Source organism: Schistocerca piceifrons, chromosome 3 (assembly GCF_021461385.2).
Source record: "Schistocerca piceifrons isolate TAMUIC-IGC-003096 chromosome 3, iqSchPice1.1, whole genome shotgun sequence".
Lineage (NCBI taxonomy): Eukaryota > Metazoa > Arthropoda > Insecta > Orthoptera > Acrididae > Schistocerca > Schistocerca piceifrons.
Window position 1 is genome coordinate 937,958,694 of NC_060140.1, and position 17,233 is coordinate 937,975,926.

Here is a 17,233-nt window from a genome sequence, read left to right on the forward strand (position 1 = left end):
GGCAAGTATTTGACCCATTTCTAAAAATACTATTTGATGCAGGGCCTTAATATTTCTACTGTATGTTACATGATAATAGAGTTAACTGTACTAAAATCTAATTTATCCTTTTTATAGTTTTTAAGAAATACTTTTTTAAATTTATTAACAAAAAATATTAAGTTTTTCTGCAGAAAATATTTTTTTGTGAGCTTCCTAATGGGGAATATTAATGAATGTAGTACCAGAGGTGGCTTTTATGTTATGCGGAGTCTCTGAAAATTTCATTCATTAATCTATGATAGTTTCTGATATAATGGGTCATATGTAATTAAAATTTCAGTTTGTGGGAAATTGACTTTAAAGAAAAAACTTCTGAAATTTGTTACTTACAGTTAATTAAAACTGTCCTGCTGCATATGATGGTCCCTCTTTGGCCTCTAGCAGGTCTTCCAGCTTCTTTTTCACCTTCCTGGATGTTTGTCTTGCTTTCATGGCAATATTTGATGCAGATCTGTCTGCATCGGCTATCCTCATTTTATCGCAATGTTGCAGCCCAGTTATCATATTTTCACCAGGATTAATTCGCAGCTTTTTCAGTACCTGACACTTTCCAATATTACCACAACTGACTGTAGTAACAGCATCATGAACTCCTAGTTTCATTGTATGCATGCCCATAAATACAGTTTTAGGAAGGCGGTTCCAAATTATGCTGTTGAAACATTCATTTGGGTTCTGTGTCTGTCCATGCAGACATTTCCTTAGAAGGTCAGTCTCTGAAAACGGGTTTAATTGCTGTAATAACAGCAGCAGGAAGAGAATGCTGGTGAGAATAAGATTCTCCAGTTGCCTGAAGCCTATTGTATTTGCACCACGAATTTTCTCCTGATGGACACAATCCATGACATGGCTTATCATCAGTAGACGACTTTAGGTATAGGCTTAACTTGCAGGAGCTTCTACATAAAAATCCTTTTCAGAGTACTTAAATAAAACCTTGTTCTATCGAAATGTAATGAAAACCGAAAATCGATTTTTTTCGACCTGAACCACGGTGTCGTCCCCTTAAGCGGCCACTATCCGTTAAGATATGACGCAATCAACAACAAAGAATAATATAACAGAAAATGACTACGGCCGAGGAAGCCTAAGTTCATACTTTCCGCTACCATGCTTTTCTATAACATCATGCCTACTAGAACTACATTATGGTTGGTTTGCTAATGACCCGCGCTCCGTCCTCTTCCACGCTATTCTGGACGGTTCAGATCCAGGGATATGATGGCCTTTCGACAAAATGCACTCCCTTTGAGCGCGTTCATTTGATCACTCATTGAAAGTTTAACTTTATGGAAATTTCATACCCGAAAATCAGGCATATGGAACAATATCATTTACAGGTCGCTTCCTAACCCAGTTAAACGAAGCATACAGAATAAGGGCCAAATTGTGGCAAATATACCAGTCTTTGGTAGTAGTTTCGCCTTAAATTAAAATACGCAGGTATTTCGAGAAATTGGACATTAGTGATTTTCTGAAATATTCATAGAACTGGGAGAGAAGGAGTCGCTTTGATTTCAGACAAAAATGGCGGTACCGGTAGCCACATTGTGACGTAGAGCGGTGTTAATGGCATGCGGAGCCACCTATCCGTGACACCGTGAGCTCCGTGTGGCCGTTGCTGACGGGAGCGCATTCTGACGGCGCCCCCTGGAACCTGTCCTCCCACGAGTCCCTCGTCGCCAAGCAGTCTGCCCGCACAATCCGAGCCACGGGCTTAGAAAGTCGCTAGCAGCAATCTCGCACGCAATTACAAAATTCCAGTTTGGTGGAAGACAGACAAGATTTTGCACGTAAAATTTCCATCTGCGTATTTCGTCAACATATAATGCTCAGCGTTTCCTTAACTACATTCCTCTTTCTCAGCACGTGCTTGCGGAGAAAGTGGGGCTTCAAAAATCGTCTTTTGTCAAAACCTGTACTTTACACCACATTTTCCCCTACATGTTTATCAACACACGTGTGTCACCGCGAGTGTGCTTCATCGTTGTGAAACACTATATCGTATCAGAACACAATTGCAATGTTAGTTTACACGAGGAATCAACTTGTCTTAACAGACAGATTATTTTAGTCCAGTGCAATATGCATTAACATACACTAGAAGATCGATCCTATTTTGCTAACGTTATTGGCTATCCAATTTATGGAGGGATTTGAATCTGAAAGATATACTGTTTACAACTACATTTGAAGGTGAAGAAAACGGACGTGATAGATGTAATGACATAGGGCGGTTAGTTTTATGGAATGCATTTACCGCATTCAGTCTATGGCTACTGCTGGTTCGCCAAATGCTTCTTTTTTTAAAAAAAAGAATTACTGGATGAATACTCAATGAAATTTTCTGAGTGTCAGCGTAATTGAATCGGAGGAAGTCGTTATTTGACAAGAGTGGTCCTTCCCTGTCAGTTAACAGGAGAAAAGTATCTACAGGCAGACTTACACCAATACATTTGCACACCAAAATTCTTTCGAGAAATATTTCATAGACAGTAGTGTGGGGCGGCGGGTGGAATATATTTGGTTTATATGTGTAGAATGTAAAGTAGAAAAGATGCATTCCCCAGCCGATTCACCATATGTGGGGCGGCGGGTGGAATAATTGTTGTTAAATGTTCCTATTATTTATGCTGTGGTTTGCCGTTCTCAACACTGGCTCTCTAACTACAATATTGGCAACCAGAAAGTGATTAGGAAAACGTGAAGCCTGTAATCAGAATTCCTAGTGCCCACTTCATCTGAGAAATACACTTATAGCTACAGCTTATAGCTCTGAGGAATTAGGAGATTGTCTGGGATTCATAATCAAAAACGATTCTCTAAAAATGCTCACTATATTCTGAAAGTCGCAGACCAAAAAGAATCCACACAATGTGACTAACAGAGCAGTTCAGAGTCTAATGCGCTGATGCAACTATAACTGATCAAATTAACTGTTTGAGTGAATGCTCGCCATAATTTGATGATAATGTTCATCAAACGCCACGCTAAATAATGGTAGAATGTCTGTCCCGCGACGGCACGTGAAAATACGATATACGCAAACTGAAGATAGATCATTAAAGTCATCCCAGAATTAACACTTCACTCGAAAACGATTTCATGGTTACGCGTATCCCAAGTAACTTATTACGGCATCCGAGGCTGTTTATAGCAATGATACCGACGCGACGCGATTCCCGACACAGATGGTGCGCTATTCAGCGTCTGGAGAGAACTGGGGCCTTGCTTCCTCTCTCGCGCAGCGTTCTTATATATAAAGCCGCGGTGCGGACGGCTAAGGGAACCCCTGATCAAATCGGCTCTCCCGACTAGCCGCTGGGCTAGTAATGCACCACTTTAAGTTATTGAATAAATCATCGCTTCCTTTGCTGATGTCCGATGAAGCTCTCAATTTAAATGTGCATTCAGCACACAGTTAAGTAATCATAATAAAAGTCTGACATGGCTAAGTCAAATATTTTGGGCGAGAGAATTAATTTAATTACACTACAGGCAGTAGATGAGCTCTGAACTTGCCCTTTGGATATACGCTATCGCTATAGTTTTATAGTTATTCAATTTAAAACTTATCACATCTTTATGATTATAGCGGATCTCCCTTCTACTTAAATTTAAACATCGTAGCCTTATTTATTCGCCTACTTAATCTATCTTGCTTCCTTAATTTCTAAGACAAAAACCAGAAAATAATGAATTTCAACTAAAATTTTAGTTTCTGAGATCCAGAATACTGTTTCTACTAAATTATTATGCAAAAGGACTCTAAATATAAATTTTTAAGTTTCTAGTTCTTTTCTGTTGCGCCAATGCTTTTTACAGCAAAATGTCCAAATTTCGAAAATGGTTAAAGTTATTGAACTGATATTGATTTAGTATTACTCCTGACATGCTAGAAACGTTTCAGGTTATTTACTTGATTTTTAAAGTATTGCGCAACATTTATGACGTCAGGGCTAGTTACAGCGGACTAGGCTGGCACACAATGGAAAGACTGATGTGAATTTTATAAAGCGTGAGTAGGCTGCTTCCCTACAGCAGTAACACACATTAGACGTTTCATTCTTCGATGCAAAAATTCAGAAGTGCTACAAAAAAATCATGCTTCATTTTTTTTCTGTTGGTAAATACATTTTTCCCAAGTACCGGCTCATCAGCTTTCTCATAAAAAACGCTAAACACTTCAGGAGAAGGAAATTTCAGAATAACACTGAGACTGTATTCCGAGCGAATATGAACGCATATGTTGTAATTCAGAGGAGCGTTAAGAAAATAATGAAGGCCGCAAGGGCACAAAGTTCTTTACTGTAGTAACTGCACTTGTTTGAAACGTATTTTCAGATCAGCCACCTACAAGGCACTTTTTAGTGTTTCTTACAATAGAAATGTTTATTTATATGTATATGCATTTCCCAAATCCTATACCTTCCATCCGAGTGATACAGATCATAGCGTGACTCAACACTCAAAATCACACGTTTCAAGACACCCACTACCCAGTGGCGTCTTCACACCTTCCCACGCCCCGTTTAGGACTGACAGAATCGTGTGGCATATGGAGAGCTGCCCGGCCGTTGTAACCAATGCGCCATGTTACCGGGACACAATAGTTGGAGACTGATGTGAATAGCATTCTGGACAGTTTGAGTGAATGATTTGGCCACCCAGATCACCCGACGTGACTCCCATCGAACATTTATGGGACGTAATCGAGAGATCAGTTCGTGCACAAAATCCTGGACCGGCAATACTTTCCCGATTATGGACGGCTACAGAGGTAGCATTTTTCCACGTTACTGCACGGGACTTCCAAAGGCTTGTTAAGTGCATGCCACTTCGAATTGGTGCACTACGCGGTACGTAAGGAGGGCGGAAACCGTGTTAGAACGTATCAGGTGACTTAGCACCTCAGTGTGTTTGGATTTTAAATGCTAACAATTGTAATGGGCTTTAAAATGACTGTTACTGATAACGACTGACTCAGAATGTCGTTGGTACCAGTTACTGTTCATCTATTTTCACAACGTATTTCGAATGTTTGAACCTCCATCATCAAGTGGATTTATGGGGACTAAAATGGCTAGTGTGTGTTGTATTACGACTTTGAAATAATCTATAGCACTGACTACAGTTCAATTCTTTTATCTTGGCGGCTCGCGCATGCCCGCCCAGACGCGGGAGATTGCTGCGTTGCCAGTTGCACACGACGCACGCGCCAATAGAAGCAGCGCCATAGTATAGCATAGTTCGCAAGCTTACGTGTAGGGGGGAGCGCGCAGTTCATGAAGTAAAGCCACCACGGCCGCATTAACCCTTTCGCTGCTACAAAGACGTGCTCCCTGCATTCCGCGCTGTGCGCGATTTTGTCACTGCACTGCTCGCCTGTGCAGACACATCGTGTTCCGACTGCTTTGACACTCTTATCAATCGATTCCACAAAAACTATTTGGCCCAAAAATTAGATTTTTACACATCTTCTTGACTGATACCTTCCCCCCATAAATGACTTAATTTTGTTTCGATGTTTAACCCCGTTATTGTGCAGCATTAAATGTAGTAAACCATTGCACGAAATTTTGAAGAGTTTGCAGAAGTAGAAGTCCATAGCGTATACTTTCCGTATGGTCGATTTTAGTTGCCATGTTGAAAATGAAATGTGGACAAGATACCTAAATTTCATATAAAATTTACTGTTTAACAATATCTCACTTGATTTAAGTACCACATCGGTGTCATATGTAATATTGAGAAATATTCCGTCTTTCGCGACTGTAACAAAAGTTTTATTTACACCAGGCACGTTTGGCTTTATTTTAAAGCACTTCAATCAATCAATGAGGAGTATAACACGCAAAATACTGACAAACACTGTTGGTATGACTATGAATTACTCACGCATCGTCGAAGTACAATAGGAAATAAACAATTACCGCTGTTCTTTATTGCAAAAAAGCGGTTCGTGAGAGTGATACAAACGCCTTTCCTTGCTATCGCCTGAATTAGGAGTCTTATTGCTTGTTTGGTTTAATTAATTAATAGAATATGAAGCAATTGGTGTAAAGAATGCTTTTTCCAAACTTTCTATAAAAGAATGTCTGCTATCAAGACATTGCTATTGTTCTATTACTTTATTTACGACTGAACGTTTCTAAAACTGAAGACACTCGTCCGTGCTCTGCACTGCAGTCGAGATCTGGCAACGTCGTTCTCTGTTCATTGGCTGACTGTGTTTTGTGACGTCAGTTGCGCAGAACGAACCTAAACTCGGCCGCCAACATAAATGACGCGCACTTTAGTAGAGCAAAACACTATTTCAGTACTTTTGTGGAGATGTATGACTGAATGGATGAATGACATCTGAATGTGAAACGAAAATAAAAATATTTACTGTGGTCACTGCCTCCGTGCCCTTTCGTGTTACATAATACAATGTATACGCAGAGGGAACATAGTTGGCGTCTAGATCCTAATAAATTCAAGGAACATATTGTAAAACAAAACACCACTGCGGAGCAAATCTCAAGGCATTTAGGCGACGCAGAGAGAACATAGTTGGCGTCTAGATCTTAATAAATTCAAGGAACATACAGTAAAACAAAACACCATTGCAGAGCAAATCTCAATGCATTTAGGCGACGACTTTTTTAAAAAAAATTTATTTACACATCATGTTCGGTAGGACCAAATTGAGAAGCAAATCTCCAAGGTCATGGAACGTGTCGGTACATGAAATTACAGCATAAAAGTAATAACAGATAAAAATAAATGTTTATGAACCCGAAAAAAGTCAGTCCCTAAGTTTAAGTAAACGCAATCAACAATACAACAAGAATCAGCTTAATTTTTCAAGGAACTCTTCGACAGAATAGAAGGTGTGACCCATGAGGAAACTCTTCAGTTTCGCTTTGAATGCTCGTGGATTACTGCAAAGATTTTTGAATTCGAGTGGTAGATTATTGAACACGGATGCAGCAGTATACTGTACATCTTTCTGCAGAGGAAGTACGATCCAAACGCAGGTTTGATTTTTGCTGAGTATTAATCGAGTGAAAGCTGCTTATTCTTGGGAATAAGCTAATAATGTAAACAAGAAATGACAGTAAGGAATATATATATATATATATATATATATATATATATAGAGAGAGAGAGAGAGAGAGAGAGAGAGAGAGAGAGAGAGAGAGAGAGAGAGAGAGAGAGAGAGAGAGGGAGGGAGGGAGAGAGAGAGAGAGAGAGAGAGAGAGAGAGAGAGAGAGAGAGAGAGGGAGAGAGAGAGAGAGAGAGAGGGAGGGGGAGAGAGAGAGAGAGGGGCCAATGTGAAAATACCCAGACTCGTGAACAGGGGTCGACGAGAGGTTCGTGAATTTACACCACTTATTGCCCAAACCGCCCGTTTCCGAGTCAAAAATATCATTTTAGAATGGGAAGAGTTACCCCAAAATATAATACCACACGACATAAGCGAATGAAAATAAGCAAAGTAGACTAATTTTCGTGTCGAACCATCACTCGTTTCAGATACCATTCGAATAGTAAAAATGGCAGTATTAAGTCTTTGAACAAGATCCTCAACGTGGATTTTCCACGACAGTTCACTGTCTATCTGAACACAGAAAATTGAACTGTTCGGTTTCGCTAATCATATGTCTGTTCCGTGAAATTAAAACGTCAGGTTTTGTTGAATTGTGTGTTGGAAACTGTAAGAACTGAGTCTTACTGTGATTTAGCGTTAGTTTATTTTCTACAAGCCATGAACTTAGGGCATGAACTTCACTATTTGAAACTGAGCTGATGTTGCACACAACATCCTTTACGACTAAGCTAGTGTCATCTGCAAACAGAAATATTTTAGAGTTGCCCGTAATACTAGAGGGCATATCATTTATGTAAATAACGAACAGGAGTGGCCCCAACACTGATCCGTGGCGCACCCCCCACTTGACAGTACCCAACTCAGATCCCACATCACAGCCATCCTCAACATTGTGAATAATGACCTTTTGCTTGCATATATGAATAGAAAAACAATTTTTATTACCGTGTTAGTGTGTGTGTATGTCTGGAATGCACACCATCTTACCATCCAACACAGACCGCACCCGGGGGTCTACATCCTTCTACCGCTGTCCCCACCTTTATGTCCCTCATCTGTATCCTCGTAATATATGCCAACACTGGCAGGATGTCTGTCTCCCTTCAATTTTAAAAGTTCCATGAAATTTGGAAAGACATCACTGTGTCCCGAATTCCGCACCCACTTGTCATCCCCAACTGGCATCCTATAGTAATTCATTTGCTTGGCACACCTTCTCATGCAGCACATTCGGATCTAGCACATTAACCGCGAAACTCAGTTCCCGCATACAGTATCCTAACAACTACACTCATATCCTATTTTCTGTTCACCTGCATATGTTGTCCATCCTCTCCCGCCGCAACTTCAACCAACTCCCATCAGCCAACGATAAAATTCAAACCATTCCTGCTAACCCAAGTTCAAATGGTTCAAATGGCTCTGAGCACTATGGGACTTAACTTCTGAGGTCATCAGTCCCTTAGAATTTAGGACTACTTAAACCTAACTAACCTAAGGACTTCACACACATTCATGCCCGAGGCAGGATTCGAACCTGCGACCGTAGCGGTCACGCGGTTCCGGACTGTAGCGCCTAGAACCGCTCGGCCACTTCGGCGCTAACCTAAGTCACAACGCTATACCTCACACCATTCTTCAGCTTGCGTCCCAGCCCTCATCCACTTAAGCGGCACTTACAACTTCACAAGGGCCTGTAGTCATAAGCACAATTCACCCTCCATCAAGAACATGATCATTTTCATGCACCACCACGACCACTATTATTAATGTCATTAGTGATAATGCTTCACCTGCGATATAAAATCATGTAAAAGCTTTTCAAAACCGTGAAAAATTATCCATCTAAGTGAATTAAAAAAGCCATTTATTTTGATCTGCATTTTTTTGTATTTCAGAACTCCTGTTAAATGTGTAAAACCTCTGGTGCAAGAACCGTTTTATGTGCTGCTTGCCTGCCCTTAGTGGGGAGTTGGCATAACAATAAAAAACCGTAGTCTACAGTCTGGACGGAGTCCAGACAGCGATTACATATGGCAGCACAACGTGCAGTATCTGAGGAAGACGACCGAGTCCGTCGCTGATACGTCGCGCACCAAAAACGGGAACTGCAACTCGGTTGAACACCCGAAGGCACAACATTAGTTTATCATTTCGAGAAAATGTAAGAGATTACATCCTGTCGACAACGCTATGTTTAGAGGTGCAGCACATAGTCGGAAGTAAATCAGCGGCGCCTTTTCGAGAAAGCCATCCCGGCATTTGCCTTAGCCGATTTTGGGAAATCACCGGAAACCTAGATCTGGATGACCGGACAGGGATTTGAACTGTCCGTCCTCTCGAATGCTAGTCCAGCACTTGCTACTGCGCCACCCGGTTCGGTTGCTACCTCGAATAGCGCAGGGGTGCCGAAGTGGTCTTATCTTGTTTCGGAACCAAACCGAACAAGAAGTTGAAAGGCGGCTCCACAAGGGTCGAGATTGGGTCCTTAATTCTGCAGCTACAGATTGCGGCATTTGTTTAATTAATTGAGAGGTACTGCCTATACAGACGAGTTGCTTGAAGCGGCGGTGCACATAAGTAAGAGGTTCTCCGGATGAGTTATTAGGCTCTACGCGATATCTCGCCAGACAGTGACAGCCCGTCGTAAAAACGGCCGGCCTCGGCTGTCAGCGGCTGGAGTGAAAGTGAAGCGCTCCGGGCCGACTCTTTCGCGGCGGGAGAGAGACGTGCGTAACGCCAGAAGCGGCGGGCGCGAGCTTTTTTTGTGGAAGGCTGGTGCGTCCAGTTAACTACGCGTGCGCTATATTAGGGCGGGAATGCGGGCAGAGGCAGTGGCCGGCCCGCGGTCACTGTCGGCGCCTCGATTCCCCAGTCCTCTCGGAAAAGAAGCGGAGCGGACGAGGCTCTCGCGACTGATAGAACCCGGACTAGGGGTGGGGGTGGGGGTGGGGGTGGGGGTGTGTGTGTGGGGGTGGGGGGGAAGGGTGATCAGTTGGGGTTCCGGAGAAATATAAAAACGTGCGAGGCAGTATTGACACTTTAGACTCTTCTATGTTGTCCACCAACCAGTATTGTTTATCAAGTGACACTTGATGGACTAATGTCACCTTTTGTTATATGCACTCAAGATTACTACATCGTAGTTGAAATTTAGGCCTTTTGTAATAAAGTGACGAATTTCGCGATCTTAATTGTCTATATTCAACGATCGCCACGCACGAGGAAATCATATTAATTCAAATCTCATTATTGTAGTTATCCTCACGTGACTACACTCGTTGGCTGCGATAGCTTAACAACCAGACTGTAGCCTTTCAACCTAACGTAGACCTTGGGTTATCGCCTTTCGATCTAACATAGTCTTCGGGCTACACATCAGCCCAGTCTGTCACCACAGCCTACATTCGAAAAAAGTGATATACAGGGTGTTACAAAAAGGTTCGGCCAAATTTTCAGGAAACACTCCTGACACACACAAAGAAAGAAAATACGTTATGTGGACATGTGTCCGGAAACGCTTACTTTCCATGTTAGAGCTCATTTTATTACTTCTCTTCAAATCACATTAATCATGGAATGGAAACACACAGCAACAGAACGTACCAGCGTGACTTCAAACACTTTGTTCCAGGAAATGTTCAAAATGTCCTCCGTTAGCGAGGATACATGCATCCACCCTCCGTCACGTGGAATCCCTGATGCGCTGATGCAGCCCTGGAGAATGGCGTATTGTATCACAGCCGTCCACAATACGAGCACGAAGAGTCTCTACATTTGGTACCGGGGTTGCGTAGACAAGAGCTTTCAAATGCCGCCATAAATGAAAGTGAAGAGGGTTGAGGTCAGGAGAGCGTGGAGGCCATGGAATTGGTCCGCCTCTACCAATCCATCGATCACCGAATCTGTTGTTGAGAAGCGTACGAACACTTCGACTGAAATGTGCAGGAGCTCCATCGTGCATGAACCACATGTTGTGTCGTACTTGTAAAGGCACATGTTGTAGCAGCACAGGTAGAGTATCCCGTATGAAATCATGATAACGTGCTCCATTGAGCGTAGGTGGAAGAACGTGGGGCCCAATCAAGACATCACTAACAATCCGTGCCCAAACGTTCACAGAAAATCTGTGTTGATGACGTGATTGCACAACTGCGTGCGGATTCTCGTCAGACCACACACGTTGATTGTGAAAATTTACAATTTGATCACATTGGAATGAAGCCTCACCGTAAAGAGAACATTTGCACTGAAATGAGGATTGACACATTATTGGATGAACCATTCGCAGAAGTGTACCCGTGGAGGCCAGCCAGCTGCTGATAGTGCCTGCACACGCTGTACATGGTACGGAAACAACTGGTTCTCCCGTAGCACTCTCCATACAGTGACGTGGTCAACGTTACCTTGTACAGCAGCAACTTCTCTAACGCTGACATTAGGGTTATCGTCAACTGCACGAAGAATTGCCTCGTCCATTGCAGGTGTCCTCGTCGTTCTAGGTCTTCCCCAGTCGCGAGTCATAGGCTGGAATGTTCCGTGCTCCCTAAGACGCCGATCAGTTGCTTCGAACGTCTTCCTGTCGGGACACCTTCGTTCTGGAAATCTGTCTCGATACACACATACTGCGCCACGGCTATTGCCCCGTGCTAATCCATACATCAAATGGGCATCTGTCAACTCCGCATTTGTAAACATTGTACTGACTGCAATGCCACGTTCGTGATGAACAATAACCTGTTGATGCTACGTATTGATGTGCTTGATGCTAGTACTGTAGAGCAATGAGTCGCATGTCAACACAAGCACCGAAATCAACATTACCTTCCTTCAACTGGGCCAACTGGCGGTGAATCGAGGAAGTACAGTACATACTGACGAAACTAAAATGAGCTCTAACATGGAAATTAAGCGTTTCCGGACACATGTCCACGTAACATCTTTTCTTTATTTGTGTGTGAGGAATGTCTCCTGAAAGTTTGGCCGTACCTTTTTGTAATACCCTGTATAAAAGGAGTGAAAATTAAAATTTAAAACAGTCTTGATCGCAATCTTGTTAAGAAATTTCTTTTAATTGGAGTGAGTGACCGGTTTCGACTCTATGAAAGAGTCATCTTCAGACTCCAGACTGCTGTTACACGAGGGTCGAAGGCCGACGGAACTTATCTAGCAGTATCCATCCACCGCTTCGGAGTCTGAGGATGTCTCTTTCATAGAGTCGAAACGTGTCACTCACTCCAATTGAAAAAGTATCATAACAGGATTGCGATCAAGACTGTTTTAAATTTTAATTTTAATAACAGTGTGAGCCTCTGCAGGGATGGGAAAGGTGGGTGGGAGGGGAGGGGAGGGATATCAGCTCTTGGAACAATAGCGGCGGAAGGTTGGTATGCGTGAAGTGACACAGAGCGCGAGTTGATAAAGTGAGTATGGTACAACTGCGTTCGGCTGAAATCGGTCGATTTGGTTGTGGTGACAGTCTGATCCGTAGCGTAGTCCGAGGTCTGTGTTATAGATCTGGCGCAGCCAAGGCCTTTGGTCGATTTGTAGCGCAGCCTAAAGTTTACGTTCGCGCTTAACTGTAAGCGTATTGTAATATCGCTGGCTTAGTTGTGGAGTATCTTTGCTGGCAGCCGTGTCTGTCGAGTCGAGCGCGGGACACGGAACTGTTAATGTTGTGTAGTGGGCAGCTCTGCATGTGAGAGGCATTGTTAGTATGGAAGTTGAAGTGTTGCTACAAGTGCTGTTACAGTAAAGTGATAAAATAAGTAAATGATTCAGAGGAAAGTGCGTCAAGATGTAATTTAAAAATGAGCAGTGCTGCTGATAACGTATTTGTGTATCCTCCCGTTGCGTGTCGTACCGTACTGTATCAATCATCCGCGCCGTGTTCGGTCTCCCAGAATGAACTAATGTAAGCAGAAAAAAATTAGTTACTACAAAAGAGTGCAGTCAAGTGCCAGTGTCTTGTAGCGAGCGTGAGAACGCGCGTTCGATCATCGCGTTTCCGCATTTATCAACAATCAGCCGCGCCGCGACGGTTACGCGCACGCTCTTAAAGTGAGAACTGAAAAATTAACTTTACGAACAGTGTCATATCATTAATGATGTCAAGGAGGACTGGTACCAAATATCTGTGTATGCGTGACGAGCGTAAGAACTTTCGTGCGATCATTCGGCTTCCGCATCATCAACAATCACCCGCGTCGTGTCGGTTACGCGTGCGCTCGTCTGAGTGATGTTGTGGACTGTGTAATATTACTAATTTTCGCCTCGCAGACATTAATATACGCTCAATAGTAAACGCCTGATGGCCTAAAGTTATCGGACAATTGTAAAGTAAAAGAAATGAACCATCGAATAGCAGCGACAGAACCTATTATTCTTTATCTTTGCCGTTCTTGCGCGGTGCCTGTAAATCTCGATTAATGGTATAAAAAAAGAATTCTGTTGTTTCAAGACAAATGAGGCATTTGGCGCCTCACCTTTTACTGTTTGTATTCTATGAAAGGCGGACGCGGACTTGCTGCGTTCCGCAACTGTATTGTATGTTTTATGTGAAAATATTGAGTGAATATGCTAATTGTTATTTTTTCCAATCAGAAAACATGTAGTTTCTTGTAACTGATTACGAACAGACAGCATCAAGAGTACATTTTGACTGTTATGTGTAAAGTATTTAACCACAATGGTCATCTATTGTAATTTAATATTAAAAAGGTACGTAGCATTAAAAAAAAACAAAAAAAGTGTGTTAAAGATAGGTGTGCTTATTTTAGTAAATTAACCTTGATGATTTCCATCTCCTTATTTACTTGAATGATAATTATTTTGTGTTAGTTCATCACCAGAAATTACGATCATGCTGATGGGCCGAATGCAGCATGAGGCAGAAGGAACATTATCGTTTTCCTATTATTTCTGAACCAACTTTTTTGTGTAGTGTTGCATTTCTTTTAAAGTCTATAAATCTTCTTGTCCCTTAGTGTTGATCCGGGTATGACTATATCGAGACTATAAAAATGCACAGAAATGATAATGTTTCTTCTGAACGATCTCAAAGATATCAATATGCTGCTCTTATTCAGGTATTTAATGCTCAACGTATGTTATTATAATAGTGTAATCAATCCCTGACTCTGTTGCCAAGTGGCCCACCAAAATATTCACTTTTTCGACATTAAAAAAATAAAAAAACAAAATAACAATTCTTTTTATTTTCGCCCTCCAAGAGCAACGTTACAACTGGTAATCATCTATTGATTGGGATAAACACTTATCAGTTAGGATGTAAACAGTGCAACCTGCGATTTTCTTTAATCGTCTCAGAATATAGTTGTTTGTACCAGACATCGAACAGTGTTGCGTTTTGACGTTGAGTGGCTCCCCTAAACCCGCTGGCATATTTCGACAGATAATTTCAGGCAAGCCAGCAGCAGTGTGGAGCAGAACAGTACGACCGCCGCGAGATTACCAGGTACGTGGTGTGGACAGGGCGCACGGTCAAGGAAAGCATTTGTACCCCTGGGCGTGTTATAATACTCAAACGGTCGATTTCAGCTATACTCATTTTAGATGCTCGCCCTGGAACAAGCGTGATCTAACGTGAAACGTCCCCTAAGAAAAATTATTGAATTACTGTGCTGATTTTCAAACAGCGAGCAGAACTGAACGTACTCAGACATTTCTCTCTTTACTTATTTTGATCAACACTAAACTGACAAACAATATTTTTAGCGCAACGCAATCTGACTTTCAAAAATTCCTACAAAAGAATGGCCCTGACTATCAATAACCTATACCATTTATGAATCACTTACCTCACAAAAAAGTCTTCGTTACTCCAACTACTGCAATACAGCGAGCGCCACTACTGCCAGCTAAATAAAAGATTCTAACTACTGAACGCACTAACTACTGACAGACATAGGTAGGAAATGATACTGACATGCATAGGTAGGAAATGAAAGATTTCGATAGAGAACAAACAATGTATTTACCTTTTAGTGATATATATATATATATATATATGACATCCAGTATTACAAATGTACTGTTTCTGATGGACACACGTCCAGATCATCCGCTCTCAAAATTCCGCCATTTCTCTCCCCACATCCACCACTGCTGGCGGCTCACCTCCAACTAGAGTTGTGGAGATTCGTGAACGATTCGTTCATTTGAACGACTCCAAATAAAGAATCGGAAGAAACGAATCGTGATGCGGACGAATCGTCGTTCAAAAGAATCGTAAGAACGATTGCGTGTTCCCGAGTCGTGACGATTCCAAGTTCCAACGATTCATCGATTCTTAGTACGCTATGCTTCGAAGGCAACTTCCGAATCATGCCGAGTCGTGCCGAATGACTACGACCGCCAGATGGCAGTCAAGTGGAGGATGCGTGTAAACAAAGTAAGCAATTTTCGCACAAATCGACTCCTCTTTCCTGGCATACTGAAATAAAACAATAGATGCAATCAAATCAAACGTGACCTTTCATCAATTAAGGCATTACACGTATAAATCGAGAATCACACTTGTAACGTTATATGAATGTTGAGTCATAAATAAACTATTTCTGGCATATCTTATCATGACAGTTCGATTCTAACCCAATTGAAAATTTCAGACATGTCCTGCCAACTGTGAGTAAGATGTAGAACTTTTTGCATTCTGTAAGAATCGTGCCATCGCAGACTAGAATGAATCGAGAAAGAATCGTGAACGAATCATAGGAATCGATTCGCAATGTGAGATTGAATCGTAGGAATCGAATCGGGAAAAAGAATCGTGTTGCCCAACTCTACCTCCAACTGCGCAACGCTACGCGCTGTTAACATCCAACTGCCCAACACTACAATAGCGACTATTTCAACAATGCCCATCAGCCACAGACTGCACACCGCACAGCCAGTGATTTTCATACAGAGCGCTAGGTGACGTTACCAACATAAAAACCTAAACAGCCTACTTACAAACGTATTGGTGCTTTGTGTGTGTTTTTCCTACGCTCTGGTTTTCATACGAGAACGGAAGATGCAGAATACGATGTCGATAGCGGCTGGCAATCAATACCTTTGAATGTAAACACAGCACGATTTAAATGTGCTGTGCCTGTCACAGTGTTAGCACATCACAGAGACAGGCAGCGGCAGTGGCGGAGCGGCGTACTCACTTGGCGTTCTTGGGCGCGAAGCTGTCCATGTCGGCGGACTCGTCCAACAGCTGGCTGCTGCAGTGGTGCGCAGGCGACGTGTGCGAGCCGTAGCCGTCCGGGTTGAGCTGCAACACAACAAGGCCGCGCGGCGGTCAGCGCTCTCTGTCCAGCCCTGCCTCCTCCGTCCTCCAGCACGCGCGCTGCTCGGCTCTGCTCTGCCGGCCCCAGCGCAGAACCAGCACCACGCGCCACATCTACATCTACATCTACATCTATACTCCGCGAGCCACCTTACGGTGTGTGGCGGAGGGTACTTATTGTACCACTGTCTGATCCCCCCTTCCCTGTTCCATTCACGAAATGTGCGTGGGAAGAACGACTGCTTGTAAGTCTCCGTATTTGCTCTAATTTCTCGGATCTTTTCGTTGTGATCATTACGCGAGATATATGTGGGCGGTAGTAATATGTTGCCCATCTCTTCCCGGAATGTGCTCTCTCGTAATTTCGATAGTAAACCTCTCCGTATTGCGTAACGCCTTTCTTGAAGTGTCCGCCACTGGAGCTTGTTCAGCATCTCCGTAACGCTCTCGCGCTGACTAAATGTCCCCATGACGAATCGCGCTGCTTTTCGCTGGATCATGTCTATCTCTTCTATTAATCCAACCTGGTAAGGGTCCCATACTGATGAGCAATACTCAAGAATCGGACGAACAAGCGTTTTGTAAGCTACTTCTTTCGTCGATGAGTCACATTTTCTTAGAATTCTTCCTATGAATCTCAACCTGGCGCCTGCTTTTCCCACTATTTGTTTTATGTGATCATTCCACTTCAGATCGCTCCGGATAGTAACTCCCAAGTATTTTACGGTCGTTACCGCTTCCAATGATTTACCACCTATGGCATAATCGTACTGGAATGGATTTCTGCCCCTATGTAT

The 17,233-nt window shown here is 42.6% G+C and overlaps 1 protein-coding gene across 1 annotated transcript in view; it reads right to left on the reverse strand.

Moving 5' to 3' along the window:
* Window positions 1-17,233, reverse strand: part of LOC124787671 (proton channel OtopLc) — a 700,713-nt gene that overhangs the window by 311,020 nt on the left and 372,460 nt on the right. Inside the window, exon 3 of the mRNA XM_047254488.1 lies at window positions 16,315-16,421. Within this exon, the coding sequence (XP_047110444.1) occupies window positions 16,315-16,421 (107 nt within the window). The remainder of the gene's footprint in view (window positions 1-16,314; window positions 16,422-17,233) is intronic.